Source organism: Homarus americanus, unplaced genomic scaffold (assembly GCF_018991925.1).
Source record: "Homarus americanus isolate GMGI-L3 unplaced genomic scaffold, GMGI_Hamer_2.0 scaffold21914, whole genome shotgun sequence".
NCBI classification, from domain to species: domain Eukaryota; kingdom Metazoa; phylum Arthropoda; class Malacostraca; order Decapoda; family Nephropidae; genus Homarus; species Homarus americanus.
The window spans coordinates 625710-637618 of NW_024719665.1; the positions used below are offsets into that span (position 1 = coordinate 625710).

Below are 11909 nucleotides of genomic sequence, written 5' to 3' on the forward strand. Positions count from 1 at the left end.
TAGCAACCACTAATTTTGTGTCTCATTACATGATCGTTAATGTTAGAACCTTTAGGCCTAGACAGACAGGCAGACAGACAGACAGACAGACAGACAAACAGATAGATAGATAGATAGATAGATAGATGGATAGATAGATAAATAGATAGATAGATAGACATACACTGAAACCACACAGAAAACGGACACTCCAACGTGTGTATATATATATAGGGTAATAACTATTTCCACACTAGCCACCAGAGAGAGAAACTTCGAATTATCTCTAACTTTATTCCTCTTCCTCCTACAGGTAAAGACGCTCACCTGGTCCCTTCTATTCTCAACTTCCTGGTCAACTCGCCGGAGACTAAGAAGGAGACGCTGGGACAGGTGAAGAAAATCTTAGTGGGCGGCTCCTTTACAATCGTCTGCCGTCCACGCCTTCAAGGAGAAATCAGCACTGACATATCTTTCGTCGAGGGTGATGAACGAGCCCCATTTTTTGAAGCGAAAATACTTTATAGTGTCAGGAGGGGTGGGGATGTGTGGGGTGTGGGAGGTGTGGGGTGTGTGGGGGTGTGAAGGTGTGGGTGGGGTGTGAAGGTGTGTAAGTGGGGGGAGGGTAGAGGTGTGTGGGGTGGGAAGGGGAGGGATGGGAGGTGTGTGGGGTGTGGGAAGTGGGGGGAGGGGTGTGTTGGGGTGTGGGGAGGGGGGTGGGGGGTAAGGGAGAGGTGTGGGGGGGGGAGGGGGGGGGTGGGGGGGTGGGGTGTGGGAGGGGTGTGTAAGGGGGGAGGGTGTCTGGTGGTGTGGGGTGTGTGGGGTGTGTGGGGTGGAGGTGTGGGGGTGTTTGTAGGTGTGGGGGTGTGTTGAGGTTGGGGAGGGGTGTGTTTGGGTTGTGGAGGTGGGATGTGGCGGTATGTGGAGGGATGTGGGGGTGTAGAGGGGGAGGAGTGTGTGGTGGTGTGTGGAGGTGGGGGGAGGGTTTGTGGAGGTCAGGAGGTGGGAGTGTGGAGGTCGGGGAGGTGGTGGGGGAGGGTATGGTGGGCCCACGGACCTATGGCCCATATTGCAGTCCTGTTTACACCCAACCCCTATCGCTCATATATCCATCCAACCTACAGTATGTTTGAAGCTATCCAGCGTATTAGAGTTAATGATGATGTCTGGTAACTTGTTCCACTCGTCCACTATATTTCCAAACCAATGTTTACGTATTCTCGCCTAAATCTAAATTGATCTAATTTTAAAACCATTGCCACGAGTTCGCCCCTGATGGATAGTTTGAGTACCTTTGTTATGTCCCCTGTGTTCAGCCCTGACTTCCATTTATACACCTTCATCATATCGCCCTCATTCTACGTCTCTCGAGGGAGTGCAAATTAAGATACTTTAACCTGTCTCTGTACTCAAGGTTCCTTATGCCCGGGATTAGTCTTGTCATTTCTCTGAATTTTTTCTAGGATTCTACATCCATTCTGTAGTACGGTGACCATAACTGAACTGCGTAATCCAAGTGAGATCTCACAAGCGCAAGATATAGTTTAACCTCGCTAGTCTTGTACAACCTTTTTCACAAGGACAGGGTAGGAAGAGGAGGCGTCGCATTCTTCGTCAGGGATACATTAAAATGTTGTATTAATAATTCAATAAAGGGTGAAATTGGAACCAAGTCTGTATGGGTAGAAATTGCGGAAGGAAGAGAAAACAATTATGGGAGTGATTTACAGGCCCAAGTCATGGGAAAGAAGCAGCTCAGCCCATATGGCAGGAATTTGAGTAGGGCAGCAAAATATAACAACCTGTGCATTATGGGGATTTCAACTTCAGAAATATTATGGATTAACATTGTAGGCGACTATGAATCTGAAGACTTCCTAGACGCAGTACAGGACAACTTTTTGAAACAACTAATTACAGAACCTACTAGAGGTGACAATATATTAGACCTAGTATTAACAAAAGAAAATATTATCAGAGATATCACAGTAGGGGAAGAACTAGGTAACAGTGATCACAGAGAAATCAGGTTCACCCTAAAGTGGGTGAAAGGAATCAATAAAGGCGATATAGATAAAGTTCTTATAATATCCGGGCAGGATAGGACTGTAGCAACGGATTTAAGTTGATAAGTTTATGTTTAGGAGGAGATAGGAAGGAACTGGTTCACGAATAGGGTGGTGGACGAGTGAAACAAGTTTAAACTTTGTAGTAAGTGCGAACTCCGGAAAGTTTTAAAGGAGGCTAGATAGATTCATGGATGATAGAGAGTGGTAGTAATCCTCGACAGGAGCTGCCATGCACAGACCAACCGGCCTATTGCAAACTCCTTATTTTCTTATGTTCTTGGTTTTTTATGTAACTCACACTTTGTATGAACCCAAGCACTTTGTTAGCCTTGTTTCGAGTAAATCCACATTATTGACTTGGTTTAAGAGTCCTACTTATCATTATTCCTAAATCTTTCTCACAGTCGGATTTCTCTGTAACATAGTTGTTCATCTGTTTACATCTCCTAAAATATTTATGACATAGACGAGAAGAACTAATGAACTCAGTAACGTTCTTCCATTGTTGCCAGATAAAGTTTGTTAATGCCGGTTTGTGTCATTACTGGTATAAAAGTTTTAGCGTCTCAGCCTTCCTGGATATAAATAATAATGATCAATACAGCTTCACGCAGCTTTTATTCTTCAACGGACAGGTTGGTATGACGGAGATATTGTTAACCACGCTAGTGCCAAAAGGTGGACAAGATAGGTACGATAGGCAAACTGTTGCCGAACGTGACCGCCAAGGTGGTGGACCTGGAGACGGAGAGGCATTACCAGCCAACCGGGACGGAGAGATTTGCGTCAAGACTCCCAAAACAACAAAATAATTTAATATTGCTACAGTAATTATGATAAATATTAACTGATAAGAATAAGACTGAGAAATATAAGCCACAAATAATTTGATGAGTAAGTTAAGATCATTTAGGCAGTGTTGAAGGACTTCGTGTGAGTTCGTTTACCTTCAAGTTAAGACCTGATGTGTTTTGCTGTTAACCCTGCCTGTTACACCATTAACATGAGGGATACTGTCGTCCACTCTCTACACTACAGGTACGCCACCTTCCCTCTTCCTCCCATCTTTCTCCCTTTACTCACCCATTCTCTCTCCCCTTCACTTGTCCACACACTCTCTTTTCTTCCCCGCCTCTATTTCACTCCCCATTTTTCTTTTTCCCTGACCCACTTTCTCTCCCTGTCCCACCCTCTCTCTCTCTCCTTCACCTCTCTCTCTCCCTTTCCCACTCTCTCTCTCCTGACCCACTATCTCTCCTATCCCACTGTCCCTCTCCCTGACCCACTCTCTCTCCCTATCCCACTGTCACTCTCCCAACCCATTCTCTCCTGACTCCACTCTCTCTCTCTCTCCCTGACTCACTTTCTCTCCCCACCCTCACCCTCCCCAGATACGTTAGTATCACAACAACCCAGCCGCCACTCAGGAAACCATCGACTCGAAGGATGGCTTCACTCAGGAGACGTGGGTCGCTATGATGATGAAGGCTTTTAAGATTGTTGACCGTACCAAGGAGCTAATCAATCAAGGGTTGCAGGTAAGGTCATTTCGATGGATGGGTTGTCGCAGTTGAGGTCATGATAGTCAAGAGATAGTTATGGCTCATTCAGGGTCGAAAAGTTCCTGTATATTTTTTGTTGTTGTTAATGTCATTGATATTAAGGTCAAGGTCAAGTGTTTTGTTCTAAGGTCATACAAGGTCAAGTCTTTTGTTATTAAGGTCACAAGGTCAAGTGTTTTGTTATTAAGGCCATACAGGTCAAGTGTTTGTTATTAAGGTCATACAAGGTCAAGTGTTTTGTTATTATAGTCGCGTCAGGTTTTGTTATTAAGGCCATACAAGGTCAAGTGTTTGTTCTTAAGGTCATACAAGGTCAAGTGTTTTGTTCTTAAGGTCATACAAGGTCAAGTGTTTTGTTATTAAGGTCATACAAGGTCAAGTGTTTGTTCTTAAGGTCATACACGGTCAAGTGTTTTGTTATTAAGGTCATAAGGTCAAGTGTTTTTTTAAAACAAGGTCAAGGTTTTGTTATTAAGGCCATAAAGGTCAAGTGTTTTGTTCTTAAGGTCATACAAGGTCAAGTGTTTTGTTATTAAGGTCATACAAGGTCAAGTGTTTTGTTATTAGGACATACAAGGTCAAGTGTTTGTTAAGGCCATACAAGGTCAAGTGTTTTGTTCTTAACACATACAAGGTCAAGTGTTTTGTTATTAAGGTCATACAAGGTCAAGGTTTTGTTCTTAAGGTCATACAGGTCAAGTGTTTTGTTATTAAGGTCATAAAGGTCATGTGTTTTGTTTTAAGGTCATACAAGGTCAAGTGTTTTGTTATTAAGGTCATACAAGGTCAAGTGTTTTGTTATTAAGGTCATACAAGGTCAAGTGTTTTGTTATTAAGGTCATACAAGTCAAGTGTTTTGTTCTAAGGCTCGGTCAAGTGTTTGTTATTAAGGTCATACAAGGTCATGTGTTTTGTTCTTAAGGTCATACAAGGTCAAGTGTTTTGTTATTAAGGTCATCGTCAAGTGTTTTGTTCTAAGGTCATACACGGTCAAGTGTTTTGTTATTAAGGTCATACAAGTCAGTGTTTTGTTCTAAGGTCATACAAGGTCAAGTGTTTTGTTCTCAAGGTCATACAGGTCAAGTGTTTTGTTATTAAGGCCATACAAGGTCAAGTGTTTGTTATTAAGGCCATCAAGGTCAAGTGTTTTGTTATTAAGGTCATACACGGTCATGTGTTTGTCTTGTCGGGTTTAAGAGAATTTTAGTGTTATAAACAAAGGGAGTCATTTGGAATATTATACACACCTGATCCCCCCCACACACTCCTGACCCCCACACACCTGACCCCCCACACACACTTGACCCCACCAACACCTGACACCCACGACTTGATCCTCCTCCACACACACCTGACCCCATACACACCTGACCCCCACACACACCTGACCCTCCACACACACACACACACCTGACCCCACACACACACCTGACCCCCCACACACACACACCTGACCCCACACACACACACCACCCCCCACACACCTGACCCCCACACACACACCTGATCCCCCACACACACACACCTGACCCCCACACACACACCTGACTCCCCACACACACACACACCTGACCCCCCACACACACACACCTGACCCCACACACACACACCTGACCCCACACACACACACACCTGACCCCACACACACCTGACCCCACACACACCTGACCCCTCACACACACCTGACCCCCCACACACACACACCTGACCCCACACACACACACCCACCCCACACACACACCTGACCCCTCACACACACACCTGAACTCCCTCCCACACACACCGGACCCCACACCTGAGTAATACATCTGGCTACTCAGGTCTCTGAACTTGAAGAATCATCTGCCAACATCCCGGCGTGGTGGATGGGCGTAGTGGGCGTACCGAGAGGATGGGTGAAGCTCCTAGGCGTTTATCGTGACTGAGGACAATTCACCAGGAGGATATACACAGGTAAACCCACCAAATTGAGGTGATATCTTACCTGCCGCTACGTCAGGATATAGTTGAAAGTGAGTCAATCCCAGGCATAACTGCTCATTTGGGATCATGTTATACAGTACACAGGGAGGCTACGTCCGACACTGCACTCGTCCTCGCTCATCTGTAAAGTGAAGTAACCATTCACAGCAACAATCTATAGTGAGCTTTACTTCACCACTTAATAAGCTCACTGAAGTAAACTAAACCACCTCTAAAATATTGACCCTCCCTGAAGTGTGGTTTACCTAAAACAGTTTTATCGTGTTTGTTTAAATATGCTTCTTAAATAAGCTTTTAATTTTTTTGGATAAGCTCATCAATTCTCTTAAGCTTTACATCCCTTAAGTATGCATTATATTCTCTTATATGCTTCTCCATCTCCAAGGTAAGTTTAATTTTTGTAAGTGGCTTTACTCTTAAGTAGGGTAAGGTAACTTTATTAAAGCTTCAGTTTCTTTATAAACTTCACTTCCTTTACTTAAGTAAGCTATATCCTCATCTACTTCATTAGTTAAATGCTTAATTTCCTTTCACTTAAGTAAGCTTCACCTTCTTTCTCTGAGATAAGGCTTCACTTTCAGCTTCCTGAAGCCTCGAGTCGCTCGCCATAAGCAGCTGGCGGATCTTCTTCGTTGAAGCTTTACCGAAAAACGCCACTGGGAAGCTTCGCCGGGAGCTGAAAAGATGGGTGGCAGTTGAAGCCCATGATACTATGTTCTATAGAAACCGACCCTTTAGTGAAGCCCTGGTACATATATTTTCTAGAGTCTAGTTCTTAAATGTAGCCTTGAACCTGTGTTTTATAAGAATGTCTTTAGCTGAAGCTACTGGAGAGAGTGGTGAAGCTAATTTGAAGAGAGAACCTTAGCTGAATGTGCATGTGGGGAACAGAGAACCAACGGCCGGAGACTCACAAGATGGGTTTGAGACCACGAGACATCCAGCCGATTTCTCGTCCAGAGCTAACACACATGAATGGGTGTCCGAGGTCTCTCACTAGTCGCACACATCAGTTAGGCGTACGACTGATGTGTGGAGCCCAGTTGATCCCGAACGACTGAGAAAACGGCTAAATGAGTAGGAAAGGTAATGGAAAACTTAGCAACTTCTCCCACAGCCATCTGCTTCCCCACAGCCATCTGCTCCCCCACAGCCATCTGTTCCCCACAGCTATCTGCCTCCCCACGGTCGTCTGCCCCCCCCCACAGCCACTACTTCCCCACAGCCCACATCTACTTCCCCACAGCCATCTGCCCCCCACAGTTATCTACTTCCCCACAGCCATCTGCTCCCCACAGCCATCTGCTCCCCCACAGCCATCTCCTCCCACAGTCGTCTGCCTCCCCCACAGTCATCTACTTCCCCACAGCCATCTACTCCACAGCCATCTGCTCCCCACAGCATCTACTTCCCCACAGCCATCTGCTCCCCCACAGTTATCTACTTCCCCACAGCCATCTGCTCCCCCACAGCCATCTGCTCCCCCACAGCCATCTGCTCCCCCACAGCCATCTGCTCCCCCCCAAGCCATCTGCTCCCCCACAGCCATCTGCTACCCCACAGTTATCTACTCCCCACAGCCATCTGTTCCCCACAGCCATCTGCTCCCCCACAGCCATCTGCTCCCCCACAGCCATCTGCTCCCCACAGCCATCTGCTCACAGCCGTCTGCTCCCCACAGCCGTCTGCCCCACAGCCCGTAGGGTTCCTCTGCTTAGCCTGCACAATGTCACTTGGACTATTCCTGCTCATTGTGGTACTCTTCTGCCCTAACACAGAAGCATAAATCCAAGCTCCAAATCATTCCACACAAGGGTTAGGGGTTAGGTTAGTAGTTAGGTTAGGTTAGGGTTAGGGTTTATATATATATATACATAATACATATATATATATATATATATATATATATATGGGTAGGTTAGTGTTATTAGAACTTAGAGGAGCAGGTTTCTGTTATTTTCCGGATTTATAGATTTATCTTATCACGTTTATTGTGGATTTACATGAAATATATATATATATATATATATATATATATATATATATATATATATATATATATATATATATATATACACAGAGGTGAAACCAGGTCCACAATGGTCAGGTATTAGGTTTCACCTCCTCTGTATATATACACCTTGATTCGTATTTCTCTAGTCTGTATAACTCTGAAGAGTGAATTACACGAAAGAGCTTGGGAACTTCGTGTTTTCTTCTTCTTGTGGTTATCAGCATATACCAGATCACGGGCACCTACAGTGATTTACCTATATATATATATATATATATATATATATATATATATATATATATATATATATATATATATATATATATATATAAATCTTTTTTTTTTTTTTTTTTTTTATGAAATATAACAGTCTAAGATTGCTTTTGTATCCTGGTGGTCCAGCGGCGTTCCTCGGTCACAGTCGTGGGGTCAGGTCTGAACTTGGGGTTAGGTGTTGATTGTATATATATATATATATATATTAAGTAGGTGAACTTAAGGTTTTATCCATTTCACAAGATGTATTGTGATTCGTGTAACTCTGTTTAACTAACTGGAGAACAGGTTGTTTTGATGGTGTAGCTGTTCATTCTGGGTAATATATATTAATAAACGAAGATCCGTTAAGAATAGTTTTTAATTCCCTTCCTGGGAATGGAGAAAGAGTAAAAGTAAGTTAATAAATTTAAATAAGAAATAAGGAAAATACACTTTTATTACAACTGCTCTTCAACAACTAAGGTCATTGCTGTTTAACGCTTTGATTTAACTACCGACTCCAGGGTCCCTGCTGTTTACTGTACACACAACGTAATATTTCACCCACATTTATGTAAAATACTCATCTTTGAGTTACTGGCAGTCACCTTCAACACTTGCCATCATATTCTTAATAATATTCTAACTAAGCCCGTGGGCTAATCCCCGTAAAAAAAATCATGAATGTTACCATGGCTCCATACATCATCGTGCTGACGTGATTTATGCCTTTAACCACGGAATATACAGAAGAAGGATATTGAACTCCCTTAAAACTTATTCTCTTTGTGGCTTGGCCGACGCGCCATCTGTGAAGGGTGCAATTCTCATAAAGAATGTTTTGGTATTACATGGGTAACTATTGAAAATACGTTTCGTCGAAAATACTTTTGTTTTTATTTATCTTGAACAAGGGTGGATTCAGGGTCCTGGGGTCCGGACCCCCCCCTTTTCATCATAAAATTCCAATATTTTTCTTTAATGCAGTACTTGTAATGTACTCAGGCATTTTTGTATAGTAAGTAATTACTATTGACTTAGGAATATCTCCTAATATCAAGTGCATATGGCTTCAAAGTGGCCTCCAAAATGACCATGATATTGGTCAGATTTAAAACAAATTCTGGGGCCTACAGCCCACCCCTTCCCTCCCCAGATGGGTGGGCTCACTGTGCTTGCCATGTTCCCCCCACCCACAATTTCTTGGACCTCTCCTTTTGATATTCCTGGATCCGCCCCGTATTCGGAGATATAATTATGCTTCATCTTATAATTAAATATTAAAATTGTTTTTAATTTGCATTTTTCTTTGATTCTCAGTAAGTGGGATTAAATTATAGTATATAATATTCATATCATTCAGACACCGTGGGTGCCCTCGCTCCTGACTGGTTAGCAGGTTGGCCCAATACTTAGGCTCACCAAACATTAGTGTCTCTTAAGTCATTACAGAGTTTGAACTTTATCAGCTTTTATTGAAGCCAATGTAATTCGATCAAGAACAGGGTAGTGGGAGTCCTCAGTGGGAGAGCAAAATAAGTCTGGCAACCCTGTTCAACACTGTTTGAACTTTCTTCAGTAGATAATTAGGCAGGTAGACTCCAAAAGTTACAATAGTCAACTTGAGGCAAAATAAGTTTTCTCCAAACCATCCAAATCTTTATATCCAATCCTAAGTTAACCTAATGTAACCCTACCCTAACAACCTAATGGAACCCTGCCTAACTTAACCTAATGTAACCCTACCTAACTTAACCTAATGTAACCCCTACCTAACTAACCTAATGTAACCCTACCCTAATTTAACCTAATGTAACCCTACTCCTAACAACCAATGTAACCCTACTCTAACTTAACCCTAATGTACCCCTACCCAGCAACCTTACAATGCCAACCTACTCCTGCTTAACCTAATGTAACCCTACCTAACCCTAATGTACCCTACCCTACTTAACCCTATGTAACCCTACCCTAACTTAACCTAATGTAACCCTACCCTAACTTAACCTAATGTAACCCTACCCCTACTAACCTAATGTAACCCCTACTCTACTTAACTAATGTAACCCTACTCTACTTAACCTTTTGTAGCTTACCTAGCCTTTAACCTACTCTTAACCTAATGTAACCTACTCTGTAACCATGTAACCCTACCTAACCCAACCTAGTAAACCCTACCCTAACTTAACCTAATGTAACCCCTCTCTGTAACCTAATGTAACCCTACTCTGTAACCTAATGTAACCCTTCCTAACCTAACCTAATGTAACCCCACTCTAACCCAACCTAATGTAACCTACTCTACTTAACCTAATGTAACCGTACTCTACTTAACCCTATGTAACCCTACTCCAAGCTTAACCTAATGTAACCCTACCTAACCCAACCTATGTAACCTACCTGCTTAACCTAATGTAACCTACCTAGCAACCTATGTAACCCCTACCTAACCTAATGTAACCCTACTCTGTAACCTAATGCTTCCTTCTAACCAACCTATGTAACCTACTCTGCTTAACCTAATGCAACCCTACCCTAGCAACCTAATGTACCCTACCTTAACCCCTAATGTAACCCCTACCCAAACAACCTAATGTAACCCTCTCTGTAACCCAACCAATGTAACCCTACCTAACCAACCTAATGTAACCTACCTAACCCAACCTAATGTAACCTACCTAACCAACCTAATGCAACCCTACCTAGCAACCTAGTAACCCTTCCCTAGCAACCTAATGTAACCCCTACTCCTGCTTAACCTAATGTAACCCTACCCCTAACAACCTAGTAACCTACTCTAACCCAACCTTATGTAACCTACCCTAACCCAACCTTGTGTACTCTCTACCTAATGTAACCTATATCTTAACCTAATGTAACCCTACTCTAACTTAACCTAATGTAACCCTACCTAACTTAACCTAATGTAACCCTACCCTAACTTAACCTAATGTAACCCTACCCTAACTTAACCTAATGTAACCCTACCCTAGCAACCCAATGTAACCCCTAGCCAACCTAATGTACCCTACCCTAGCAACCTGTGTGCCCTTCCTAACCAACCTAATGTAACCCTACTCTGCTTAACTAATGTAACCCCTACCTAACCCAACCTAATGTAACCCTACTCCTACTTAACCTAATGTAACCCTACCCTAACTTAACCTAATGTAACCCTACTACTTAACCTAATGTACTTCACCACCACCTAATGTAACCCTACTCTAACTTAACCTAATGTAACCCTACTAACCTAACTAATCTTCCACAATTTACCATATCCATTTAACATACTCTACCCTAACCTGTCAGTATCAGACATCATTATCGCCTCAATATCCTCAACATTTATTATCACATAAAACTGTATACAAAGTGATACTAATGGTTCCATAAGACACGATAAAACTCGAAGCTCGACTCCTGATTCAGTGCTTTGCTAATGACGGATTCGAAGCCAGAACCACAAGATCAACTCTTCTAGCATATTTCCAGTAATCCCTTATGATACACAGAAAGTTGGGTTAGGTTAAATGATTATCATGAGTTTAATCATTAAGTGAAAGAAGGTAAAATATCTAATCTTAATAAAAATCCTAAATTAATCAGATATACAAAGTCATTGTTTTGTTAATTAGTTGACTTTTATCGTAACCTAAAAATGTGATGATTAAAACTGTATGACTTAATAGTTATATTTATGTAAGTAAGCAGGTGACCATCTCCTCTCATAACACCTTGTAGCTGTTACCTGAAGCATTGGTTACATATTGCCAGATGTTTACTCTTCATGATCATGGATACAAGTTAACATTGACAGGTGTTCAATATATATAGATCATGCAGGTATATAAAAAAGGTAAACTCTAAGTCACTCTACCCAATAGCACACAAAGCCATCAGTTGTTTATTGTATTCTGTTTACAGTAGTGAATTTACATATGTTTATAATATTATCGTCCCTGAGACCTTGGATAACCTATACATGTAGTGGTGTTATCTTGACGTTAATATCAGTACATTTAGTTATCACATATAAGATGG

The 11909-nt window shown here is 42.3% G+C and overlaps 1 protein-coding gene and 2 long non-coding RNA genes across 3 annotated transcripts; all 3 read left to right on the top strand.

The window, feature by feature from the left end:
* The first annotated feature begins 3874 nt into the window (after positions 1-3874).
* Positions 3875-4662, top strand: LOC121860247. Its single transcript, XR_006087843.1, has 4 exons — positions 3875-3984; positions 4096-4147; positions 4502-4563; positions 4649-4662. It is a non-coding gene; the product is annotated as an uncharacterized LOC121860247 (long non-coding RNA).
* Positions 4663-5495: 833 nt separating this feature from the next.
* LOC121860248 lies at positions 5496-6385 on the top strand. Its single transcript, XR_006087844.1, has 2 exons — positions 5496-5563; positions 6175-6385. It is a non-coding gene; the product is annotated as an uncharacterized LOC121860248 (long non-coding RNA).
* A 297-nt stretch (positions 6386-6682) lies between these two features.
* Positions 6683-7437, top strand: LOC121860231 (extensin-like). Its single transcript, XM_042357318.1, has 2 exons — positions 6683-6963; positions 6995-7437. Exons 1-2 carry the CDS (start codon positions 6683-6685, stop codon positions 7377-7379), a joined length of 666 nt encoding a protein of 221 aa, XP_042213252.1. The 3' UTR covers positions 7380-7437.
* Positions 7438-11909: the final 4472 nt, after the last annotated feature.